This window comes from Peromyscus eremicus, chromosome 17 (assembly GCF_949786415.1).
Source record: "Peromyscus eremicus chromosome 17, PerEre_H2_v1, whole genome shotgun sequence".
In the NCBI taxonomy this organism is placed as follows: Eukaryota; Metazoa; Chordata; class Mammalia; order Rodentia; family Cricetidae; genus Peromyscus; species Peromyscus eremicus.
In genome coordinates, this window is record NC_081433.1 from 13,444,362 (window position 1) to 13,470,937 (window position 26,576).

General features: G+C 38.9%; 1 protein-coding gene across 1 annotated transcript in view; it reads left to right on the forward strand.

Annotated features, from left to right (window-relative positions):
* The first annotated feature begins 7,834 nt into the window (after nt 1-7,834).
* Agpat5 (1-acylglycerol-3-phosphate O-acyltransferase 5) overlaps nt 7,835-26,576 on the forward strand; it is a 32,621-nt gene continuing 13,879 nt past the window's right edge. Inside the window, exons 1-4 of the mRNA XM_059244995.1 lie at nt 7,835-7,879; nt 13,736-13,805; nt 21,763-21,878; nt 24,151-24,240. Coding sequence (XP_059100978.1) covers nt 7,835-7,879; nt 13,736-13,805; nt 21,763-21,878; nt 24,151-24,240 — 321 coding nt within the window. The remainder of the gene's footprint in view (nt 7,880-13,735; nt 13,806-21,762; nt 21,879-24,150; nt 24,241-26,576) is intronic.

A 26,576-nucleotide genomic window follows, 5' to 3' on the forward strand; every position in this document is an offset into this window, starting at 1 on the left:
TCCTTGTGATTCTTAAACACACTAAATTACTTGCTTTGTTTAGCTGGGAGCAATAGACCTGGGTAGACCTGGGTGTGCCTTTGCTTAAGCAGATTGAGCAAAACCTTTGGTTCAGAAAATTAAAACATTTCCCAAGTCTAATTCTAGTCTAACACAACTTAAATCTGGCTAAGAAACTGGCTAAACTTAAGAGATTTATAAAATAATTTAGAAAAATGTAGTTAAAACTTTATTTTTATACTTTTTATGAACATAAAACAAACCTAGTATTTAAATGTTTCAGTTGTGAAGTCGTCTGTAAAATAATGCTTTTATTTATTCTTTGAGAATTTTATACAATACATTTTGACCATATTCTTTTTCCTCTCCCAATTTTTCCCAGATCCTCTGCCTTGTGCAGTCTTTTATGCCTTATTTTTCTATTTTAAATAACAGATGCTATCTTAGTTGGCATTTCTATTGCTGTGAAGAAACACCATGACCATGGCAACTTTTTAAAAGGAAAACATTTAACTGAGGTGGCAGCTTACAGTTTCAGAGGTTTAGTCCATTATCATCATGGCTGAAGCATGGCAGCATGCAGGCAGACATGGTGATGGCTACATCTTGATCAGAAGGCAACAGGAAGTCAACTTTGACTGGGAGTAGCTTGAGCATAGAAATCAAAGGCCGCCCCCACAATGACTCCCTTCCTCCAAGCCCACACCTACTCCAACAAAGCCACACCTCCTAATAGTACCACTCCCTTTGGGGGCCATTTTATTTCAAACCACCACAGATATAATGAAACATTCAGACATTTTGAGAAAGCCATATTTCCCCATGTGCTTACTCTACACACATCTTCCTTAGGTCTGTAACTAGTTTGGTGTGAAATTTTAGACTTCTTTGAAGAACTTCAAATAAACATTGGAGTTGGGGAGATGCCTCCATGACAGTGATATCTTGGATGGGTTTTTATCATGGCATTGCATATGACTGTGCACTTTCATGAGGAAAGCAAAGGGAAGCATGGCTGCTTTTTTTCTAAAATGATCCAAGTTTGAAGAGCTGAAGAAGCTTGGGAAATGACACTTCTTAATGGAATTAGAGGTTAATTCTTTCTGTATTTTCATCTTATAGTTTCTTAGACAGTGGTTGATATTAATAGCTAGAGAATCTAGCACTAAGTAATATTCCCAAAAGGGTTCTCAGAGCTTAAGTTTTCATCTTTGTATCCATATATCAGCATTCACCTGTGCACTTCGTTTCAGGTGCTGTGCTGGTGTCTGATGGGTGAAGAACTGTGTGGAGCTCATATTTTAGTGGGGAGACAAGCAGTAACAAGATGACTCCCATTGACTGCTATATGACCTGTTTACCCTAGGGGGTGGAGGGTAGGGCTTTAGAAAGCTGCTCTGAGCAAGTGCTCAGAGGGTGTGTGTGCTCTGAAAAAGGATCGGTGTAGAAGCTCTTAGGGCAGTCCAGGTAGAGATGCTGGTCAGGGTCGTGAAAGAGTACATATGCTGAGAATGACAAGAATCCTCCCAGGTCTGTTTCAGAAATAACCAGGATGGGGGCTGGAGAAATGGCTCAGAGCATAAGAGCAGGTGCTCCGCTTCCAGAGGATCTGAGTTGTGTTCCATGTCAGGTGGCTTACAACCATCTGTGACTCCAATTCCACGGGGATCCAATGCCTCTGGCCTTTTCAGGCACCTGTACTCATGTGCACATGGCAATACACCTGTACACGCAGTAAATTAAAAATAATTTTTTTTAAAAAAAGCAGCTATGAGTTTGTGATTGGTAGCAAAGCCTTTACTGAATTCTACCGTATATCAGTATTGTTTATGAAGATCATTCGTCCCACACAGTAGGCACCATTCTTAGCTTTTTATAGACAGAAAACAGGTCCAGACAGTTCATGATATAGTCTTCATGACAGTCCAGTTTAGGGGCTGTGTTTGAAGATGCTTTTACAGGTGGTGTCTGAAGTGAGTTCACTGTTCTTGAGGTATTCCTGCTATAAAAAGCATGGAGAAATAATCGCAGAAAATACTTGATATTTGAAACTGTTGAATAGTTGTTTACTAGCTCTTCCAAATAGAGGGAAAGGAACACTTCAGAGCAACTTCTTTCTTGGCTATTCAGATATGCTTCATTGCTGCTGACAAATTCCTTTGAATCTTCACTTCCAGTACACGTCACATAGTTATATGATTGAGCTAGGCAAAGTGGTTCTCAGTTGATACTAGAGAGAATGTGATACCAGAATTACTGTAAAGACTTCAGACATGGCATTTAAATTTCAGTTCTGCCCTGCCCTGCCGCACCATTCTCTGGTTTCACTCTACCCCATCTGTTCCTTTTTGCATTATAAAAATAATCTCTATAGTGTACTTTTGAACTGATCCTCTACACTTAAGGTGCAGCTCAAACCTGTGCTAGTCCTCATCTGTCATCATCACACCCTACCCTTTACATTATTAACATATCATTTTGACACGAAATTAGTAGGTAGATAGATAGATAGATAGATAGATAGTTTCCTTTCCAAGATTGTAGTCTCAGAACTGTCAGCAAAAGGAGAATGACCAGGCTGGGCGGTAATGGCGCACGCCTTTAATCCCAGCACTCGGGAGGCAGAGGCAGGCAGGTCTCTGTGAGTTCAAGGCCAGCCTGGGCTACAGAGGGAGTTCCAGGAAAAGGCGCAAAGCTACACAGAGAAACCCTGTCTCGAAAAACCAAAAAAAAAAAAAAAGGAGAATGACCTTTCTTTTGAACAAAAAGGGTAGAATACCTCAGGGAATCCCACTCTAGAGGTCTGTGGCCATGTGATAAGTCTTACTTTTAAGGAATAGGGGTTCTAGAATGGTTTGCTAGGAAGGTTAAGTGTTTATCTAGCAAGGTTCACAATTGCTGAGACTATTGAACCCCCAGGAATATGAAATGGGTACAGCAAAACAATGTAAAAGAATTCTGGGACTGCCAAGGAACAGAGAAACATTTGTGTGCTGGGCTTGAAAGCCTGTGGTTTTAGAATTTTTAAAACTGCAACACACCAAGGTTTCCTTTATTTCTTCCATGACACTAAAAGCAGGTACAGATAGAAGTGTTGTGAAGGTGTTTGAGTGTCTGTATGTACAGATAAGAGGTAGTTCACAGGCTGGCAGCTTTCCTGTTACATCTTAGGCTGGGAATTCAAGGATAGGAAATAAATTAGTTCACATCTAGAAGACTTGTGTTAAGTTCTAGCCATGTAGTAGGTGGTAACCACGGTTAGGGACCAGTGTTTTGCATTGATAAAATGGCTATCATTCAGGATAGAAAGAAGTCAGTTAATAAGAAAGAACAGTAACTGTGTAATGAGATAAGAACCAAAATAAAGACATAAATAATTTTGAAAGTAAGGAATAACGCAGTTGAATCCCAGAGTTTCTTTAAACGGGATTGGGGCTGTTCTTGGTATTAGTTATTGATTCTCTGTGACTTGCAATGAATGTCACTTCTCTGTGCACCTATAGAATGACTCATTCCTTTTCTGAGTATGTATTGCTGTAGGACATTTTTATATTTTTTTATTCTTAATGGTTTCTTATATCTTACCCTTATGATTAATATTCAGAATGAAAAAAACTATGCAAGTTTCTTTAAAAAATTTTTTTATTTAAAATAGGATTTTATATAGCCCAGGCTGTCCTCAAACTCATTATGTAAGATGACCTTGAACTTCTGATGTCCCTTAGTGCTGGGATTTCTGTGGTGCTTAGGTTCAAATCCAGGGCTTCATACATGCAAGGCCAGCTAGCACTCAACCAACTGAGCTTTCCCCAGGCCCCGTATGTGAACCTTTGTAGAGAATACTTTCCTTAAGACTTTGAAATCTTGGAGAAGCCTGGGTATAATACCTTTTCCTTTGTCACACTGTATCAAGTAAGCTTCTCAACCTTGGTGTTCTTACCCTTAAATGGAATACATTTGTCCTGCTGTTTTGAAGACTTTAATGGTTAATCCGCAGTGTCAACTTGACTGGATTTAGAATCACCCAGGAGATATGCTTCTGGATCTGTCTGGGAGGGTGTTTCCAGAAAGGTTTAACTGAGTGTGTCCCCATCACATAGGGATGAGGCAAAAAGAGGAAGCCAGGTGAACAGCAACATTCACCTGTTTCCCAGCCATGGACATTGTGTGGCCAACTGCGTCACACTCCTGTTACCATGCCTTTCTACCTTGGTGGACTGGATCTACTCTTAAACACACCCCATCCCCTCAGACAGGGTTTCTCTGTGTGGCCCTGGCTGTATTGGAACTCTCTAGGTAGATCAGGCTGTTCTGAAACTCAAAGGACTAAAAGAGTGTGCCACCTTGCCTGAATAAAACAAATTCTTCTTAAATGGCTTCTTTCAGATATTTTGACACAACAAGAAAAGTAAGTAATAAAAATTAAATGAGATAATATATTGTCTAGTTCAGAGTCAGAAAAAAACGAAACTTTCTGAAGGACAGTGTCAAAAGACATGCATGCTGATTGTCTGAGTTTTGTGATATGTAAGTTTCTACTCACATATCACATGGTAATTGTTTTATATTCTGATCTTTAATCAAATTGTGTTTACTAATTTAGTCTTGTTACAAAGTATAATTTTACTAATTAGTAATATAGCAAATTTGCTATTTACTTAATGAAACATTGCAAATGGGGCTCAGAAAAAGACCACAGGTTTTGTACATATTACAGTAGAAATCTCTTAGTCAAAATCTGTGTTTCTTTACAAGGGCATGCCTAGAACAGGTCCTTAGGTGATTTCATTAAGCAGACAGGAGGAGTGTGGTTGCACCAGTTAGCCTAACCAGTCAGCATGGTCTCTTAAAGCCATAAATGCAATGTGGGAGCATTTTTTTAAATATATAGGAATTCTCTAAAATAACTATAGTATAGTCAGTACATGAACCAGTAGTTATTACTATAAAATATTGCACAATGGTATGTGCCATTCTTTTATGTGACTGGAAGAATTATTTTTTATACCAGTAACCCCTAGAAGATGGCTATCGTATAGGCCTTGGCAAGTTTTCAGCTCTTGAAACCTGGGGACTACTGCTCTAGTTGTCTATGCTGTTCATGGTTGGCTAAAGTGTTAAATGGTGCATGATTATTTCGTGGACATAAAAACACATTCAAGAATTCATTTCAAATGATTGTAAAATAGAGTTTAAACTATACATTCAATCTTAGTCAATGTCCTTGTAGCTGCATTTCAGTGCAATTGGAGAGATATGGACTAGTTAGCTGTTTATTTTTTATTTTTTACATGATAACAGTTTTGAATGAAAAGTCTGTTAGATACAGAAAATAATTTAACTATTAATCTTCCCTCCCACCCCCTGCATGCTACCATACTGAGCATTAACCATTGATTTTTACCAGATGATGACTGCCAGATGAACAGGTGTATATAAAGTAGTTTATGTAGTCTCATTTATGTCAGTGTAATCCTATGAGGAGCAATTAGTATATTATACTTTACAGTTAATGAGATAGGTGTGGAGAAAGCACATCCATTCTTGTGTAAGCTGGAGGACTGGGATTCAAATCTACATCTTTGTCCAAGTCTAATACTTTGCAGCCTGTGATCCTAGTGATCATGTTGCACAAAGGGCAACCTCTTCTTCAGATTGTGTATCCAAGACCTGTGAATTAAATGGCCAAAGGCAGGTTAACTGTAGAAAAAGTGTCAGGTTTATGATGTTAGTATTTTTTACATGGGGGAGGGAACTGGGAAGAAATGACAACCCCTAGTCAAGGGGGTGATGAAAGGTGCAGTGATGTGTGAAGGAAAGCGTCTATAAGGGATATTGAGCTTCGAGGAAATGTTATACACCTGCAGGTGGTCCTCACTTAGACTCATACTGGTCAACAGGTTTTGCTGCTGTAGATGGGGGACTGCTTTATTTAATGGGAACTTGCTGTGGAATAATGCTTTTGTACACTGTGGGATGTTCTGTATACTGTGAATATGTATTGCTCTGATTGGTTGATAAATAAAACGCTGATTGGCCAGTAGCCAGGCAGGAAGTGTAAGTGGGATAAGCAGACAAGAATTCTGAGAAGAGGAAGGCTGAGTCAGGAGATGCCAGCCCACCTTCCAGGAAGCAGCATGTAATGGCACACAGGTAAAGCCACAGAACACATGGCAGCATATAGATTAACAGAAATGGGCTAAGTTTAAGTGTAAGAGCTAGTCAGTATTTTGCCTGAGCTAATGGCCAAGCAGTTTTAATTAATATTAAGCCTCTGTGTGTTTACTTGGGTCTGAGCAGCTGAGAGCCGGGCGCGACACAGGAAAACTTTGGCTACAGGAACTTTATGTCCCCTTTATAGGAAGTTACAGTCTGTCTCTAGGTAGAAAACTGAGGGCAGAGAACTCTACCAGTGCCTATTTCTTAGCTGTTTTCACTCAGAATCATTCTTATGCTAAAGGGCATATTTTGGAATGAGTTATGATTTCTTTCAATGTCATTTATATTTGAGAACAATGAGACTTTTTTCTCAATATGTATTATATTTCAACTTTTGCATGCTGAAAATAATGGACCCTGCTGAGATAAATGAAGAAGACACTTTTAAATGTTATTAGTTCTTTTATGTCACCATGACCAAAACACTTGACAGAGAGAAGTGCTTTATTTTGACTCCCAATCTTGATGGTTTTTGTTTTTAGTCCCTCACAACAGAGAAGCCTGGCAGTGGCAGCAGGAGTTTGTTCACATGGTAGTAGACTAGGAAGTGAAGAACAAAGCCAGAACTAGGGGCCAGTATAACCTTCAAAGGTCAAACTCGTAACTACTTCCTGAAGGTTCCACCCCCCACCCCACCCTCAAAACAGTGCAACCAACTGGAGGACAAACACCCAAAGCATAAGCTAGTGGGGACCATTCCAGACTCAAAGCATGGCCTAACAAAGCAAGAATGTGGTGTTCATTGGAGATCTTGGGTTTTGAGAGAGAGAGAGAGGGGGGGGGGGACACGGAGGGAGGGAGGGAGGGAGGGAGGGAGGACGAGCCCTCAATTAGTGTACATGTCATTGAACAAATTAAAAACTGTAGAAAACTGATCAGCACAAGAGATTCTATGCAGGTGAACAGGCTTAACTACAGCAGAAAATTATTTAAAGTATTTGATTGTCTGCCATCTAGTTAATTAATTGATAAAAGGAAAATTAATCCTTTTCTCTAAAGGGACTTTGGATGAGCTTTACATTTATTTGCGGCGTGTGTGTGTGTGTGTGTGTGTGTGTGTGTGTGTGTGTGTGTGAATGTGAAAGAGAACAGCTTTCAGGAGTTGGTTCTCGACCATATGGACCCTAGGAATCAAACTCAGGTCGTCAGGCTTGGTGGCAGGTGTCTTTATACAAAGTCATCTTACTGGCCTTAGATGAGCTTTGAAAAAAAGTGGATCAATCTAAAGTTACTTAAATAATTATATAAAATTTAAAAACATGTTTTCAAAATGCTTTGTGAAATATTTTGATTAGAGTTATTAAAGTAAATGGGAACTAGAAGGTTCACAGAATGATGTCTTTAAAAGTTTCCAGTATACTTAGCATGTTTTATTTATGTTTATTCTAAAATTTCTTTTATGTTTAAAAGGAGACAGTTTTATTGGTACAAAACAAAAGTGTAAACTTAATGATTCCGTGAACATCTGTCTTTGGAAACTATCTAGGTGCTCAAGTCTAGGCTAGAAAACAGGCCACAGGAGAGTGTGACTTGTAAGTCAGCCTGTACAAGATGTCCTTGGCCCTCTCCTAGGACTGTGAACAGGACACCCTGTGGTACAAAGTGGCTATGATAAATGAAGCCTGTGGTCGGGCTGACGGTGGAAAGGCATCAGTGTGGAGTGAGTAACTGAGAGAGGCGCCCCAGAGAGGATCATAGAGAGTCGGGCACATAGGCAATCATATGATGATCTACAGTTTTTATAAGTAGATAGTGTGTAAGTTCTTAACCCTTTAAATTTTCTTAATTTTTTCCCCTTGGGTGGCCTCACATTCATATAATCCTTTTGACACAGCCTCCCAAATGCTGGGATTACAAGTATGAGCTACTGTGCCTGGCTTCTTAGCTTTTTAGAATTTGAAAACACTACAACCTTCTAATTAGTTATATATTTGTTAATAAAATAGTAGTATCTGGGTCTGGAGAGATGGCTCAGGGATTAAAAAAAACACTGGCTGCTTTTCCAGAGGGAGCCAGGTTCAATTCCCAGGAGCCAAATGATAGCTCACAACCATCTGTAGCTCTAGTTCTGTGGAGCTGATGACCTTTTCTGGCTTCTGCAGGCACCAGGCAGGCATGTATACACAGACATACATGCATACACGTAAAACAATATTTTAAAAATGATAGTAATAACATCTTGAAATTTTATATTTTTGTATGTATATCGTGTACATGTGTGTAATATGCATGTTTGCGTGTATATGGGTGCTTGTGTGCAGGCACATGTGGGCAACCAGAGGCTGATGCCAGATGTCTTCCCGCATTGCTCTCCAATGCTCTCCAACCTTGTATATTGAGGCAGAGTCTTTCACTTGAACCCAGAGCTTACTCATTTGGATAGTGTAGCTAGCTGGCTTGCTCCATAACTATAGGGGATGGATGTCCTTTTCTGGACTCTCAACAGCACCTGCATGTAGCTGAAGTTTTCCTACCTGGCCCACAGGACAGATCTCTCTCATCTGCCAGTCCCACAGCCACTCAGACCCGACCAAGTAAACACAGACTTATATTGGTTACAAACTGTATGGCCATGGCAGGCTTCTTGCTAACTGTTCTTACAGCTTAAATTAATCCATTTCCATTAATCTATACCTTGCCACATGGCTCGTGGCTTACCGGCATCTTCACATGCTGTTTGTCATCTTGGCAGCTGGCAGTGTCTCTCTGACTCAGCCTCCCACTTCCCAGCTTTATTCTCCTCCTTGTCCCGCCTACACTTCCTGCCTAGCCAATGGCCAATCAGTGTTTTATTTATTGACTAATTAGCAACACATTTGCCATACAGAACATCCCACAGCACTTCCCCCCCCCCTTTTTTTTTTCAAAAAGGAAGGTTTTAACCTTAACAAAGTAAAATTACATATAATTTGGGAATTTGGGCGTAGCTTCTCTTACTACTTCCTCCTGGAGGGGGGCGCTGTATCTTATGGGGACACAAAGAAAATTTTAGAATTATGGAATAGTCCATGAGGCTGTATTGTCTGAGCCAGTTGCCTTCAAACGGTTCTGGATGTTGGATCATCTGGGCCATGTTGTCATCGGAGACCTTCAGGGGGTCTTGGCTGGTCAAACCTGATGTATCTTAATCTGGAACAAATCCATAGCCTTTGGCTTTCTGTGGGAACAAAAGCAGAGTCTCCTTTCCAAAGCAACATATCCTTATATCCAAATTTTGAAGTCAAGGTATTTTTAAAGTATACATATTGGTTTAACTCAGCTTCCTTTACAATCAAATATCTCTCTGCAGTTAAGAATCCCAAAGACAACACAATCCAGATTCCCTGTGTAGTATTCATCTTCACGTGGCTTATTTTTTATATTAATTTTACTGTCTCTTTAAAGACTTTATTTTTTAAAAATATGTATTTGTTTATATAACTGTATATATCACCTTTTTTGTCTCTTTCAAGCCTACGTATCTTTTACACACATTGTAAACTATTACATCTGAATCTGTCTTATTGTGATTCTATTGCTTTAAACTGCAGCAGCTGTGGCTGCTGGTTCCACCCACCTCAGCCTCCCAACATGGCTACGTTTACCACCAGCTCTGGGAGCTATTATAGGTCTATGCTTTTATCCAAGCAGCGTGTAGCCCAGAAACCTCTTTTTTTGTTTTGTACCTGCAAAGGCTAAATCCACCATGCAGCTTAATGTGCCACTTGCAGAGGCCTCATTCCCGCCATACTGCAGGTTGAGCACGCACACCAGAAACCCACAAGTAGCTCCAACCGGCAGCTGCCGCTCATTTGAGAGAGACAATTAGGAACTGTTTTTAGCTCCGTTTTAGTATCTTTTTTTTTCTCAGGTTTTAGGTGGAAACTCTTGCCACCACGTTGGACGCCATTTGTAGCTGAAGTTTTCCTACCTGGCCCACAGGACAGATCTCTCTCATCTGCCAGTCCCACAGCCACTCAGACCCGACCAAGTAAACACAGAGACTTATATTGGTTACAAACTGTATGGCCATGGCAGGCTTCTTGCTAACTGTTCTTACAGCTTAAATTAATCCATTTCCATTAATCTATACCTTGCCACATGGCTCGTGGCTTACCGGCATCTTCACATGCTGTTTGTCATCTTGGCAGCTGGCAGTGTCTCTCTGACTCAGCCTTCCACTTCCCAGCTTTATTCTCCTCCTTGTCCCGCCTACACTTCCTGCCTAGCCAATGGCCAATCAGTGATTTATTTATTGACTAATTAGCAACACATTTGCCATACAGAACATCCCACAGCACCTTCACTTGCATGTACATGTACCCCTCATACATAATTATAATTACAAATAAATCTTTAAAATAATTTCTTCCCCTTCATATTAATAAATGTAAAACATAACCTTTATTCTTCAAAGAATGGAAGAAATTTGAATTATTTGAGATAGAAGTGTTTATTCATTCTTGGAACTTCAGAAATGTAGAGTCTTTAAAATTGTGTATATTAGATACATAAATATTATTTATGCATTCTTTTCTTTATTAATAACTATTCAAAGTACTTGTGATGATTTTCATCTCTTTAAGATTTACAGTTTGATTTTTCACTTTGCTTTCAGATCTTTTGCAGTTTTACAAGTTGAGAACTATTCTATAGTGTGAGTTTTTATTTCTATAGATTCCAAGCAGCTGTAGTTTAAATGAAATAGTTAAAAAGAGGCTAGTGCTCAGATATCGCCTCTGAGATAATGCTTTTTGGCTTCTTTATGTTTCAGCTGGATACAGCTGCCCTTTCACTAAGCTGTTGTGCATATGGGCGAAAAAACTACAATCTTCTTGTGCATACGTATACACACTTGAGTCTTGTGTGTTTATATAAATAAGTACATAGGTAAAATCTCTTAAAGGGATGTGAATTAAGTTCTGGGTGCTTTATTTGTTTAAGGGTTGGACTTTCTTGTATCCCGAGAACAGTAGTGTTCTGTGTTTTAAAGGTACAGATGTGGACTCTTAAGCTCACCTTGCCATTAACTGACCATAGGTTGGTTTTTTTGTGTTGTTTTGTTGTTTTGTTTTCTTGAATTTGGTCACTGTTCTTATACTTTATCATTAAGGATTATGCAAAAGTTAGAAAAGTTAGCTAAGGCTTTTTTTTTTTTTTTTTTAACTTTAATGCCTTAACTCACCTACATGTAAAATCAGTGCTGAACCAGTCCAGAAAAGGACATCCATCCCCTGGAGCTGTAATTACAGGTGGTTCTGGACATGGCTTCCAGAATCTGAACTCTGATCCTCTATAGCCCTAAAAGTTTTCATTTAAATAATAGAGATTTTAGCTGGGGGAGAGGATGGGGGTGGCACACACTGTTAATCCCAGCAATCAGATGGTAGAGGCAGGAGAATCTACAGAGCAAGTTTTTACTTTAATGCTTTAACTCACCTACATGTATAATCAGTGCTGATCCAGGTAGTCTTCGTTTCCTTCTGTGTCCTAGAATGTATTGAATGTACTATTGGTGTGTGTGTGTGTGTGTGTGTGTGTGGTATGTGTGTCTGAGTGTGTGTGTGTTGGGGGTATGTGGGGTGTGTGTGTGTGTGTGTGTGTGTGTGTGTGTGGTGTGGTGTGTATGTCTGTGTGTGGTGTGTTGTGTTGCTGGATGGTTGGCATGGGTGTGTGTGTGTGTGTGTGTGTGTGTGTGTGTGTGTGTGTGTTGCTGGATGGTGACCCCAGGACCTCTAGCATGCATGGTAGGCTTTCTACCAGTAAGTGAAGGCCATAGCTATGGTGTTATTTTATGACCATAGTGGGGGTACCACTTACTTTGTGGTTTCGTCTCTAGTCCTCATTATGCTTGTTTTATTTTTAAATTCAATACAGTCTCATAAAGGACAACCTTGAAGTTCTGTCTTTTAATCCTGTGAAAACTGCCTTTTAGTAGTTTGTTTGCAATCTAAGTTCAAAAGATACATTTTAGTAATCAACCAAATCATCCACAGGAAATGGAGAAGGATGAATGGTGAGAGAGACAGACAGACAGACAGACAGAGACAGAGACAGAGTTGTATGTGTATAACTGGCTCTTGCTGAGCAGCCCAGGCTGGCCTCAAATTCCTAATCCTCCTGCTTTATCCACTCAAGTATCAGGGATTTCAGGCACCTTTGGATGGTTTGAGTGTTGTCTTCAGCATGGAAGCTAGACCTATCTCTAAAGAACCTTAGATCTTATCAAAAAAGTATATATATATATATATATATATATATATATATATATATATATATATATATATATACACACAAAACACTGCTGTGTATCTGTAGTTCTTCTGAATCCAGCATGTACCCAATAGTCCTCAAATAGTTCTAGTTTATTGCTAAGAGAAGGGTGATTGGTCATGAGCTGGCACCTCTATATTAACCCTGCACAGATCAACTAATCATTTATTATTTACTTGTTTATAAACTTCGTTAGAAATAATTGGACACATGTGAACATACTCACTGTGCTGTTTTCTAAGGTAACAGAGACCTTAGTCTAAGTCCTTGAAATCCTGACGTTATATCATGTAGCTGTATTGTTTTCACAGAGGATTTATTAATGCCTTTTTCTTTTTTGTTGTTGTTAAGATATTAGAGAGTAGTTTCACAACCAAGAAGGTAATCCCTTCAGATATTGCAGACCCAAAGCCTTAGCTAACTCTTGCTTAATCCGTAATGATAAAGTAAAAGAACAGCAACCAAATAAAGATGCCCCGAAGAAAGAAAACAAATGAGCATTAGCAGTCCTTTGTTTCCTTTATCATTGAATACTTAAGATCACAACAGAACCAGGACAGTGAAAACCTGTCCTCATCACTTGGTCTAAAGGTGAGATGTAGCCAGGTGGGTAGAGTGGCACACACTGCAGTCCCAGCACTCGGGAGGTGGAGGCCAGCCTGGGCCGCTTGAGACCCTGACTTGATGTTCCAGCTCAGAGACCCTTCTGGCTTCCCTGTTCCAGTCTCCTCACTCCGTAGCCTGAGTTTTGTTCCACACACTGGTGTACTAACAGAGGACTCCAACGCACGGCTTTCATTTGGTCTTCTGTTCAGAAAACCTCTAATCTCATTGGCAAAAACCATACCCAATGAATACACCAGCTCTCCATTTTACAGATCCTTAAAATATAGAGTAAAAATAGAGTATTTTTATAATATTTGTGTTATGTCTCATTATAGTTGATATGTATATGCCTGCCTTCCATTGTACGGTGAAGTTTTATATATTATTAGCAATCAATACGTTTTCTGGATTTTCTTACAGGGATATCAATCATCCTGTCTTGCTTTATGATCATTAACCTGTCCTATATTTAAGTACTTTATAAGCATGAGCTATTTATGATGTATGGGGCTCTCAAGAGAGCTCTGATGTTTATTAGTCATGGATAGGGCTAGTTATAGTATGTGCTTGTCAATTTTCTTTCACATTCTTTTTTCTGTAATTTCATGCACGTGTTTTGAATTATTAAAGTAATGATTCTTTTTGTCTTCTCTTTTAGATATTGCTATATGGAGATTTGCCAAAAAATAAAGAAAATGTAATATATTTAGCAAATCATCAAAGCACAGGTATGTATTTCATTTGCCTGAAATTTGGGTTTTTCTACAAATGGTAAATGAGCATTAAATTATACAAACATACATATGTTTTAGAGACAGGATCTCATGTAACCCAGAGTAGCCTCGTACTCTCTAAGTGGCTGAGAATGATTTTAAGCTTGGGATACACCTGCCTTCACCTCCCAAGCACAGGAATTACGGGTGTTTTGTATACCTAGCTTATGTGGTGCTGGAATTAAATCCAAAGCTTCATACATGCTAGACAAGCGCTGTACCATCTGAGCTAAACCCCTAGCTCATCAAAGTAATATCTTTAAGGTCATTTATTTAATTGGATTTATTATGTGTATATGTGTCTGTCTATGGGTTTGACTATGTGAGTGCACTTGCCTGTGGAGGCCAGAAGAGAGCATCAGATCTGCCACAGAGCTTTAGTTACAGGTAGTTGTTAGCTGCTCTGTGTGGGTCTGGGGAGCTAAACTGTGAGAAAAATATGTACTCTTGATGGCTGAGCCCTGACTTCAGCCTTAAAAGTATTTATATTTAAACAAAATAAGTTTTGTTTTGTTTTTGTTGTTGTTAACATATGAATGTGAAAGGTATGGATTTTTTCTAGGCTTCTCTTTTGCATGTAATAGGCCATCTTCTTACTTCTCACCCATTTCCTGGAATAGCTCTTTAGTCTGTTCAGTTTTCTGTTTGTAAGTTGTATTTCTAGAAGTGGAATTGGTGCATCCATGTCTATATATTTTAATTATTAATTCTTTGTCTAGCCTTTTATTTACTTTAAGATACATTCATGCTATGTTGCCTAGGCTGGCCTCTAACTCATGATTCTCCTGCCTCAGTCTCTGAAGTAATGGATTGCAGTTGTATGCCACCACTGTCTGCACTTTATATTTTTGATTATTAAGTTGCTTATTGGTGTGCTGATGTGTGACCGCTCATTTCCTGGATGCAGTGTCGTGTTATAATTAGCTCTCACATCTCTAGTTCCTGTTGCCTCTTGAGTCATGGTGGTTTAATTCTAGCTTGCTGTTCTTCCATCAGAGACGGCATAAGACTAGTTTCCAGTATAGAACTCTATTTACTTTCAGTCAGGTCAAATACGTAAAACTATGTGTTTTTAAATAATTATCAGTAAATTGTAAAAGCTATAAATTGAGTCCTGCGGTCCCTTCATGAAGTTTCTCCACATAGGATGTCTAACAGGTGCAGAACATGAGCCAGGGGGTCAGGTGATTGATTAGCCAAAGTATGCTTTAATTATCCAAGTAATGCACTTCCTCCAAAAATCCCACTTTGTGTATTTTTTAAACCGATGGCTGCTTTGGATACATACCTTCTGTGTTTCATTTTTATTGCTTTGAAAAGAACAGTACCTAGAAGCCCAAAGCCAAAACACCCCAAACAATGATAATATTCTGAATGGAAAGTCACTTGTGCCTATGACCTTGTTTCCCTCCCGTCAGCCAACTTGTTGGGATTTTGTTGCTTTTATATTATGTGCACCGTAGACAATGCAGAGACAAAGGAGTTGGAAAGAGTTTTTCTCTGTTTGACACACTGGTAATTTTATCAGATTGATAGGACAGTGGCTGAAGCTCCAAAGCTGGATAGAGATTTTGATATCAGATGTATTATCCTGGGTCATGTTTATGAGACTGGCTTAGACTCTGCATTTGACTTTTAGCAGAACCACAAAATAGCCCAGGGTGACTGTCTGCTTCTAATTGGCCTGTCCAGACATGCTGACCTTTTTCACCACAGCCTGACCTCCTGTTGTTGAGGGGAGTTTTTACCTGGCTCAAATATCCATGCAAGTTTCTTTAGCTTCTTTCTTCTAGTTTAATGAAAATAAGCTTTCCTGCAGTCCTAGCAAGGGCATGTGGAGCCACAAACTCTAGTTCTTCTGGGGGCCGTGCAGTAACAGGCCTGCTGAGGAGGGAGTTGAGGCTGTCATTTCACTGTTGTCCATGCTGGCCTTTGGTATTCCTTTAGAGCAGACCTCAGGAAAAGCATTGTAAGTGAGCAGCAGATAAGAATCCTACTTGGTGTTGGGAATTTGAAGGTGACCTGGGAAGCAAGAAATCCAACCCAGGCCATACTGACTAAGCCAATTCCTTTCTTAGTCTAGAGGGACATTCCCCCACTCTGCATCCAAGAGACCAGCTCTAGGACTGATGCCTGATAATACCCAGCCTTTAGGGGTTGAGAATGTTGTGCTCCGAGGCTCTGAATCAACCCAAGCAGATACAAGAGGTTACTGCAGGGCAGGATTTAATGCAGGACGACACAGAAGTGGGGAAGGGGAGGATCTGATTGATCGGGCAACAGATTGGGAGCTGAACTGAGACCCTGAACGTCAGTTGAAGCAAGTATTTAAGCACAAAAATCACAAACATTTGTTGCCGAGTTACAGCTACAGTTTTCATCAATCAGGATTTAGACATTAGGGGCTTCCTTGAATGTTTCATCATTGTCAGTTGACATACAATGCAAGCTTTTCAGTCCAACCAATCAGCTTCATTTGTTCCTTCTGTTGTTAAGAGCAGGCATAATGTTTCCAGAGAACCAAAGATGCATAATGACTATTTCTATGATTTAGGGATGAGGTGGATCAGCTATTGAACGGTTCACAGCCTGCCTAGGGCTTGGGAACCTGGACTTGGTTTCATCCTTTAGGTGAAATAGAGTCTGAAGTCAAAATGGCAGTACCAAGGACAAGGTGATTTTTCCTGTTCCCAACAAGAACACCTTTCTCCCCCACACCCCCAAGCAGGCATTCTCTGTGTAGCTCTGGCTGTCCTAGAACTCACTCTGCAGACCAGGCTGTCCTTGAACTCACGGAGATCGCCTCCATCTGCCTTTGAAGTGCTGGGATTAAAGGCATATTCTACCACCTACTGGCAAACACTCTTTTTTCAATTTTTTAATTTTTTCGTCAATGTGAAGATAGTACCCAGAGCTCCTTGTTTGTTAAGCAAGAACTCTGCTGAACACATACATATTCCACAAACTAAGAAGGCTACATTTTATGCACCTTTAAAAAACCCACAGTTTGGGAACATACTAGAAAATGACTTTGAATTGCATTAGAATTGTATGTTAGTCTGTATATGCTGGAGGAAGGTATGGAGTCTGGTCTGAGAAAACTACACCTGTTTTTTGCACGTAATTCTAGGCTTCCAGAGGCTTCTAAAGCCCGGCCACCCAGTGTGGGTTGCTGTATTTATAAGAATCACAGTGGAACATCTCTGAGAATGTCAGAACTGTTGGTCCAGCCTTGCTCGCCCTCACCTAGCACTTGCTGGTGATGCTCATGTAGAGTTGACATTTACATTAGTCTCTCAGCTGCTGCCTTTACTTGACATCTTTGTCTCTGTATCCTTACTTATGTAAACTTTTAACTCCAGAGGAGTGATTCCTCCTCTCCCTCTTAATTGTCTGCTTTGACACTGTTTTCCTTTGAAACTTCATTACCACTCATTTAGTTTAGATGGCAGTTTCCTGACTATGTATGGTTGAGTAGATGGTCATAAACACTTGAGAGCTTTGCAGTCTGGGAGACCCTGTGTACGTGTGCTCCTGCTGTAGACTCTGTGCCAATGGACAGAGTACTCAGCTTCTCTGAGACCGTGGGTTAGATGTGAGTGATACCTACTGATTGAGGCTTTAAGGCAGTGTGCGAATAGTTACATTCATAATCCCAGTAAAGTGCCTGGCATATGGGTGACATTTAGCAGTAGTGTGGATGATGGTGGTTATAGCACAGTGCTGGATCATGGGCATAAGCTCTTATGTGTCATATATCATAACCCAAAGAATTAGAAACTCATGAGACACAACTATACAGATGAGGAAAATAAGGCTTATTTGTCTGTTCTCTCTCCAAGTTAAGGAGAACATGGCTTTGCTTACCCTGACTTAACCAAATTAAATTATTCTTGCCAGAGCACAAAATACAAATATTTATGAGAATGCAGTACATTCCCTTCTATGTTTTAATCCAGTGTTATCTCCAAAACCTCAGTGTGAGTGAATAGAGTAGACATGGTGAGTCTATGATATATCATTTGACTAAGTTCTTTTTTATTTGGGACAAGGTTTTACTATATAGCTCCAGCTGGCCTAGAACCTGCTTTGTAGACCAGACTGGCCTTGAACTCACAGAGATTTGCCTGACTCAGCTTCCCCAGCTCTGAGATTAAAGGCATTGCTACCATGCTCCGGCTTGTAAGTTACTTCTTAAGTGTTTTTACTAAAAATTTCAAATTTAAGGGCATGATTCAAGGCAGTTTATCCTATAATACATGATACATCCAAAATACATGACGTATTTTGAAATATTTATACATTCTCTTAATAGTTCTTAGAAGGTGAACCAGAGTCCAGAATATAGGTGCTTATTTAAATATGAAAATGAATTTATTATTTCCTAAGCTTTAAAAAAATATCAGGAAAAGATATCAAATTTGGCTTTTAGCTATTTATCTCATTTATATCTAGGATATACACTGGCCAGGGAACACCATTGATTAGTGTTTCTCAACCTGTAAGTCATGACCCATTTGGGGTTGCATATCAGATATTTACATTATGAATCATAACAATAGCAAAATTACAGTTATGACATAGCAATGAAATAATTATATGGTTGGAGTCACAACAGCATGAGGAACTGTATTAAAGGGTCACAGCATTAATAAGGTTGAGAACCCCTGCCATAGAGCCTTCACAGAGTTAGTTCTCAGTGTCTATATAGACAACATTTATATTAGATATTCTTCTCACAGGCTTGGTTATATTTCCAAGATATAACTAGAAATAACTGTTTTGTAATTTCTAATTTAAAATAGTTGCCGGGTGGTGGTGGCACACGCCTTTAATCCCAGCACTCGGGAGGCAGAGCCAGGCGGATCTCTGTGAGTTCGAGGCCAGCCTGGACTACCAAGTGAGTCCCAGGAAAGGCGCAAAGCTACACAGAGAAACCCTGTCTCGAAAAACAAACAAAAAAAATAAATAAAATAGTTAATTAAGATTTTTCTTAAAAGTTGATTATTCATTATTTAAAGAGATAAAATCCTAGAATGTTCCACTTGTATGTGCATTAGGAAAGAATTTTAAATGGTCAAGAGTTATACTATAGCTGTGGAAAAGTGCCCCATTTTGATAAGTCTTTAAACTCCAGTAACTTTATAATTTTCCTATAGTTTGCGCACACACACACACACACACACACACACACACACACACACACACTTTCTTTCATGCTGAGCTAGAGCCCAGGGATACACACAGGTTTGGGATGTATTCCATTACTGAGCTACACCCCCAGTCCTTTTTATTTCTTTTGAAGCATAGTCTCACTAAGTTACTTTGGTGGGCCTTGAGTTCATGATCCTTCTGCCTCAGTCTTTCAAGTAGCTGGGATTACAGGCCTGCACATCAGACTGGCTGTAATCATTTGTTGTTTTACAGTAAATGTTTCCTCTAATTGACTCCATTTGTTCTCATTTTCATGGCCCTGTATACGCTTCACTTCAGATTCTCAGCAACATCCCTATTTCTTTCTTTCTTTCTTTCTTTCTTTCTTTCTTTCTTTCTTTCTTTCTTTCTTTCTTTCTTTCTTTCTTTCTTTTTTAATTTTTTGAGACAGGGTTTCTCTGTGTAGCTTTGCGCCTTTCCTGGAACTCGCTTTGTAGACCAGGCTGGCCTTGAACTCACAGAGAACCGCCTGCCTCTGCCTTGCAAATGCTGGGATTAAAGGCGTACCCCACCACTGCCCAGCCAACATGCCTATTTCACACCCTTGAATTCCTCTCTAAATCCTAGCAGATTTTTCCTTACCTCTCACCTTGATGTTTCCATTCTCATGGAAAGTTCAGCAGCCATTTATTCTTAAGTCTTAAATTTTTCCAAATTTTAGGACACTTTATTTCTATTTATTTCACCTGAGAAAGTTTTACATGACTCCCAGGTATATAAGTATAATATGATCAAACATTTATTAATAATAAATAGTAAAGAGATTTATTTTTAAATACATATAATTTTAGCATTTATTAAAGATGAAAGAATCTGCATAATGATATGCTTGTGAATATGGTTTGTAAATAAGAAGTTGACTTTGACTGAGTATTTGATACTACAGGATGTAGACCATTTCAGTGTTTTTCATAATTCATCAGAATTTTGATTTTGTAGTTGTTGATGCTAAGAATGTTGTTTCCATAAACACATAGTACAATACAGCACAATTGTGTTTAATGCCATTCCAGAAATTGTTTGAAATTCCATTCTGTTATTAGGTCAAAATTCATTTAATGAAACTCAAGCTAACAATTAAACAGCAGTTTTTTAAATCAAACGTTCAATCAAATGCAATACAATTGAAAGATATACTAGTTTGGTACTTATATGCTGAGGAATGGTACTGGTGAAATATTAAATATCTTCTATAATTAAACCATTGTATTTCTGTAGCAGCAGGAAACTGTGTGCGTAGGGGTGTGTGTGTGTGTGTGTGTGTGTGTGTGTGTGTGTGTGTGTGGTGTTAAATGCACTGCACTTAATTAATAACATTCTACTGGTCTTGAATCTGAGTCATGTTTGTTTCTGGCACCATTGATTGGCATTGCATGGTGGGACAGCACGTGCAGTTAAGAAAAGAAGCACAAGCCGGGTGGTGGTGGTGCTCGCCTTTAATCCCAGCACTCGGGAGGCAGAGCCAGGCGGATCTCTGTGAGTTCAAGGCCAGCCTGGGGTACCAAGTGAGTTCCAGGAGAGGCGCAAAGCTACACAAAGAGACCCTGTCTTGAAAAACCAAAAAAAGAAAAAAGAAAAAAAAAGAAAGAAAAAAGAAAAGAAGCACACGAATTGCGTGTTCAGAACGGAAGCTGCTCAATACAGCATGGGGGAGAGATGCCGGAAACACCCGAATCAATATGCTTTTGATTTTGAATTAATTTTGGTCATTGTTAAAAAAACTTTTATCCCCAAAGTTTTTTCAACCTCTAAAGTGACCTTTTATGGGATTCCAATTCACAGTTTCAAACGCTGAGAAATAAGAAATACATATCTACCTAGCACTGTTGTTAGTCACATGAGATCCTTGTTGGGGTGCCGTTCTAGTTGAACACTGCCCATGAAGTCATTAGTAAAGATGTAGTGCGGTGGCCTTTTGTCAGAGACTGTGTATATAGAACATTTAACTGCACTTGTTTCCTTTGCCATTTTTTTTTATAATTTTCTACTCTTCATTAAAAAAGAAACATTTCTGTTTTTCAGCCTTAATTTAAAGTGACTTTGTTCCATTTATATTCTGTTAGTGGATTATTTTAGTATTTTATTAAGTTTTTAAACATTTGTTTTTTATTTTTATGTGTGTGTGTGTGTTTGTGTGTGAGTCCTTGCATATATGTATGTATATGTACCATATATATACCTGGTGCACTTGGAACTCAGAGGAGGGCATCACTGGACGTGGAGTTAGAGGCAGAGCCACTATGTGGGTACCAGACCTGGGTCCTCTGCTTGAACAGCACATGTCCTTAACCAGTGAGCAAAATCTCTCCAACCCTATGTATTTTGTAGTTTTTTTGTGTTTTATCCTTTAAATAAAAGGCCTTTTAAGAAATGGGGAAAGATAGCTCCTCCTTAATTTAAGGTTTATTTATTTTTAATGTGTCTGGAGTTGGCTTTGTTTTAAGCCTTTTAATCATATTTTCTTTTTGAAAATTAAAAAAACTATTTCAACACATGTCTTGCTGTGTTTCCTACTGGGCCTGAACCTAATCTGTAGCCCAGGTTGGCTTTGCGCTCGTGGTCCTTCTGCCTCTGCCTCCGTAGTCATGTTTTCAGTTATCTTGTGCGACCGTGCTCTGAAGAAGAGCTTTTGTTTCTGTGAGGGGAAGGTGGAAGTTGACTTTGACTAGTCATGTACTGACTGGGTTCTTTCTTACAGTTGACTGGATTATTGCGGACATGCTGGCTGCCCGGCAGGATGCCCTTGGACATGTGCGCTATGTGCTGAAAGACCGGTTAAAATGGCTTCCATTGTATGGGTTTTACTTTGCTCAGGTAACCTTTGTCTTTGCTCTTTTATTTCAAATTCAACACAATTTAATGAAAATATATCTGATTTTCTTTGTTTTATGGTACTAGTGATTGAACATGGGCCTCGTGCATGCTCGGTACAGATGTTTTTAAAATGGCTTATTTTAAATGTAAGTATTTTTATTTAGAATTCTGTGTGTGCACACATAATGTGCATGATGCATATGGAGGTCAGGGGACAGTTTTTGGCACAACTGTGGGTGTCACTGCTCAAGCACCTTCCACTTTTTGTTTGAGACAATCTCCTAGACCTTTGCCATGTTGGCCAGGCTAGCTAGCCAGTGAGCCCCAGGAACTCCCTGTCTCTGCCTCCTTGCCATTACTGGGATTACAAGTGTGCACTGCTGTGCTGAGTTATTTACATGGATTCTAGGGATCCAAACTTGGGTCCTCATATTTGTGAGACAAGTGCTTTCCCAACTAAGCCTTCTCCACAGCTCTTATTCTTAATGGTGAGTCTCTACATGTCTGGTTTTCCAAATAGTCAAATGGAATAGCAGAAATACAAATACCTAGAAGTCAAATAGAAAATTAAAAGGTATAGAATTTGACATTCAATCAATTATGTTAAGATATTGATTCAAGGGGCTGGAGAGATGGCTCAGTGATCAAGAGCACTGACTGCTCTTCCAGAGGCCCTGGGTTCAATTCCAGCACTCACATGACAACTGTCTTGTGACTCCAGTTCCAGAGGATCTGACACCCTCACTCAGACATACATGAAGGCAAAAACCAATTGCATATAAAATAAAAACAAATTATTTATTTATTTATTTATTTATTTATTTTTTTTTATTTTTTTTTTTTTTTCCAAGACAGGGTTTCTCTGTGTAGTTTTGGTGCCTGTCCTGGATCCCACTCTGTAGACCAGGCTGGCCTCGAACTCACAGAGATCCGCCTGGCTCTGCCTCCCAAGTACTGGGATTAAAGACATACGCCACTGCCACCGGCAATAAATTATTTTTAAAAAGTCTTAAAAAATTGATTCAAAAATAGTTAGTAATCTGTAGGAGATAAAACCAGGTACTGAGATCAGTATATGAAGTGTTCAATGTGAAGGAATGTATTTCTCACAGTTTAGAAGGCTAAAAATTTCAAGATCAGACTATGTGTGGGTGGTACTGCTTTTTCTCAAGGCCCACATTTCTGACTTGCAGACTGCCTTCTCCCTGTATTCTGAGCTGGCCTTTTTTCCACATATATGCATTCTTGGTGTGTGTTCCACTAGCAGGGCCCTAGGTAGTATATTTCACTTAACTGTAATTATTTTCTTACAGATCTTATCTCCATATATAGTCACTGTGGAAGTTGAGGCTTCAATATAAGATTTGGGGGGAACAAAATTCAGTCTGTAATGATGTCACATAAATCTCTGTAGCTGAGTACATATTTTAATTTCCTAAAGGTAGTAAATGTAGACTTTTTTAATACTATTTTTTATGCCCTTCCCTCCTGGCCAGTAGCCAGCTTTCTTTTTTTTCTTCTTTCCTCTCTCCCTTCCTTCCTTCATTTATTTATTGTTTTTAATTTATTTTGTGTGATTGATGTCTTGAGTATATGTATTTCTAGTACTTAGTCTATATTTTAATTCCCTAAAGGTTGTAAGTGTAGATAGACTTTAAAAAAAATTTTTTATACCCTTCCTTCCCAGCCAGTGGCCGCTTTTATTTATTATTTTTAATTGACTTTATTTTATGTGATTGAGTGTCTTGTGTATATGTGTTCCTGTTGCTCATGGAGGTCAGAAAAAGACACTGAATCCCCTGCAACTGGGTTAGAGATGGTTGTGACCATGTGGGTGCTGGGAACTGAACCCTGGTCCTCTGAAAGAGCAGCCAGTGCTCTTAGCCACTGAGCCTTCTCTCATCCTGGATACTTTTAATTGACTTTGTTGATGACAGTCATCAATGAGTCAGTAGAAATCAGTGAGTTAAGATCCATCACAAGAAGTTTTTGAACTAAATTCTTTAAAGAAAGGAAGACTATTTTAACTGCTAACAAAATTAAATGTTTGTGTATTTTCTAGTACAGTGCAGCATGCAGTTTTTCTTGGGTTCTGTAGAAATAGAATTTTCAGTTATAAATTGTATAGATGGTAATATTTAAATATTAACTGTAGTTCTGAAATGTAGTTTTATACTTTACTCATTGGGAGTAAAGCTGCCTTTTTGATGACTATGATGATTAGTTATTTAAAGAGTAATTGCTCTTTCTCTTTTTCTTTTTTATGTACCAGCATGGAGGAATTTATGTAAAACGAAGTGCCAAATTTAATGAAAAAGAAATGAGAAACAAGCTTCAGAGCTACGTGAACGCAGGAACACCAGTAAGAGTGCCTGTTTCCATTCCTCAACTCACTTTGCAACTTAAGAAATTAAAATCTCAGTCATTTTGAAAACATATTACCCCATAAGGAATAACTAATTCAGAGTTTTGCTGAGATAAACTGTCCTTTTGGCTATCAGGAAAGATTGTTACTGATGATTATAAGGGATTTTTTTTGTGATTATCAGTATTGACTCAGGAAGAGCAAGCGTGTGTCTTTTAGTCTACAGAGGATGGAGGTTCATTGGCAGCTTTGCATTTGAGCACTGAAGAACTAGTCTTCATTTTAGATTTAGTTTTAGAAGAACAACTGTTTTCTGTTTGTGTAAATGTGGATTTTTATTGCATAAGTTAAGGTTTACAAAAAGCAAAGCAAAGAGTCTCCTGATGAAAAATCATTTAGAGTGAATATTTTACAGAACTTTGCCCCATAAAGGGGGGAAAATAATTTCAATCTTCTATTTCGAGAATGCTAATTGCTTTTTTCCAAATGCCTTTTCCCTGTGGCTCCCTCTCTATAGTTGACCTTAATGACTGTGGTAAGAACTTGCAGTGTTCTTTTTCCTCTCACCTGCTTCTAACATCATGCCCTCCACTTACCAGGCAGCAGCCAGAGCTGCTTATTGGCTGGTATGATCAGTGTTTACTTCTGAGTACCTTCCAGAACTTTCTAAGGTAGGAAGTTGCACCTAATGTGGAGATGGTGGTAATAGGATATAATGGTAAGCAGTGGCCCTTTCTCCATTTACAGCACACCCAGAGAACAATCATAACACAGAAAAGGGGATGCCTTGATTTGAAATGGTGTGAAATTTAATAGAAGTTTTTGTTTGTTTTTAAATATCTTCAGAGGACAGAATTGTACTTTTCTGAAAATGTAAAATATGAAGGCATAGACTTGTGTGTGCCCCTTCTTTCCTCCAGCTCGCCAGCCAACCCAGCCAGAGACAATTACTTTAGAGTTTCTTGTGTCTTCTGCTGTGGGGTTGTATCTAAGAAGCAAATAAACAACTTCACTTTTGCACGGACATTGGCCTTGTATTCACAGTCCGCCCTTTCTTTATGTCTTCCAGTAAAATGGTCATCAGAGTGCTGTGTGTGGACTGTTCTGTGTGTTGCAGCCTGTTTTTTCTGGCTGCTTTCATCAGCTGGTCTTTGCCTCTGTCTTAAGCAAAGTAATATAGGTTGGTTTGTTTTTGTTTTAAACCTAGATGAGCCTCTCTGAGCTTGGTTCTGTGGTTTATTATCACTAATTTTGGAAAATACATGGATGTTACAAGTTCAATACTCCTGATCTAAAACGTTATAGTTCCTTTTGGAGACTAGAAAGAATAACATTCTTGACTTTGCAGCTTTTAGCTGTTACCTGTCTGATGATTTCAGGACATATCCAAAACCAGCAGCAACTGGTCTGTGCTTCCCTTAATGGCACTTCCTTGGACTGATTCTTCACCAAGGCTTTTCCTGTGATAGGTCCCTTGTGATTACATTGGCTTCCTGGGTGGTTTATGGTGATCACCATCGTAAGGGCCAGGGAGCTTCCCTTGTCATGTCACGTGACTACCATGTTGTCACAAGTTTCTGAGATACAGGCATAGATGCAGCTTACTGTCTTTCCTTCCATACTGTGTGTGTGTGTGTGTGTGTGTGTGTGTGTGTGTGTGTGTGTGTACATGTGACTTTTCCATGGTTAATAATAAGCTTGATGAGGAAGGAATTATATTTTACAGTTTTCTTGTAAACATATTATGGAGTATACAACTAATCAAGATTTAAAGTTCTAAGGTTATTGCTGTATGAATGTGTTGATTCTGAAAACTAACTAGTAAGTTAGTTTTTTTTTAAAACTAAAATAGAAGGAAATTTTAAGAGCATGCAAATTGCTGCTTGGAGTTTCCTTTAACAGTATCTCACTTTGAAATAAGAGACTGAGACTCGGTGAAAAAGTAAATGAATTTATGCAGTTCATAGGGAAAGACTGCTTTTAATAGAAAATTATCATTTCAATAATAGGCTATAATTTAAACATTTAGAAATTTAATAATTGTGTTAATAGCTCTTCATTTTGAATAGTTTTTAGTGTAAAACAGATTTCCACTTTTCCATCAGAGGCTGAAGCATCTCTTTAAAATGATATTTTGTGTCTTAAATATGTATTTTTAAAAATACATAGAAGATCATCATAGAAGAGAATGAAACTGATTCTTTTGGTAAAAGTTCAACAGATAAGGCAATGAATGTAGTAGTAGCAAACAGCCTGAACATGGTCTCTGTGATGTAGCTTGCCAGGCTTTCTCTGTGGTTCTCACTCCTCCTGTTCTTGAGTAGGGATTTCAT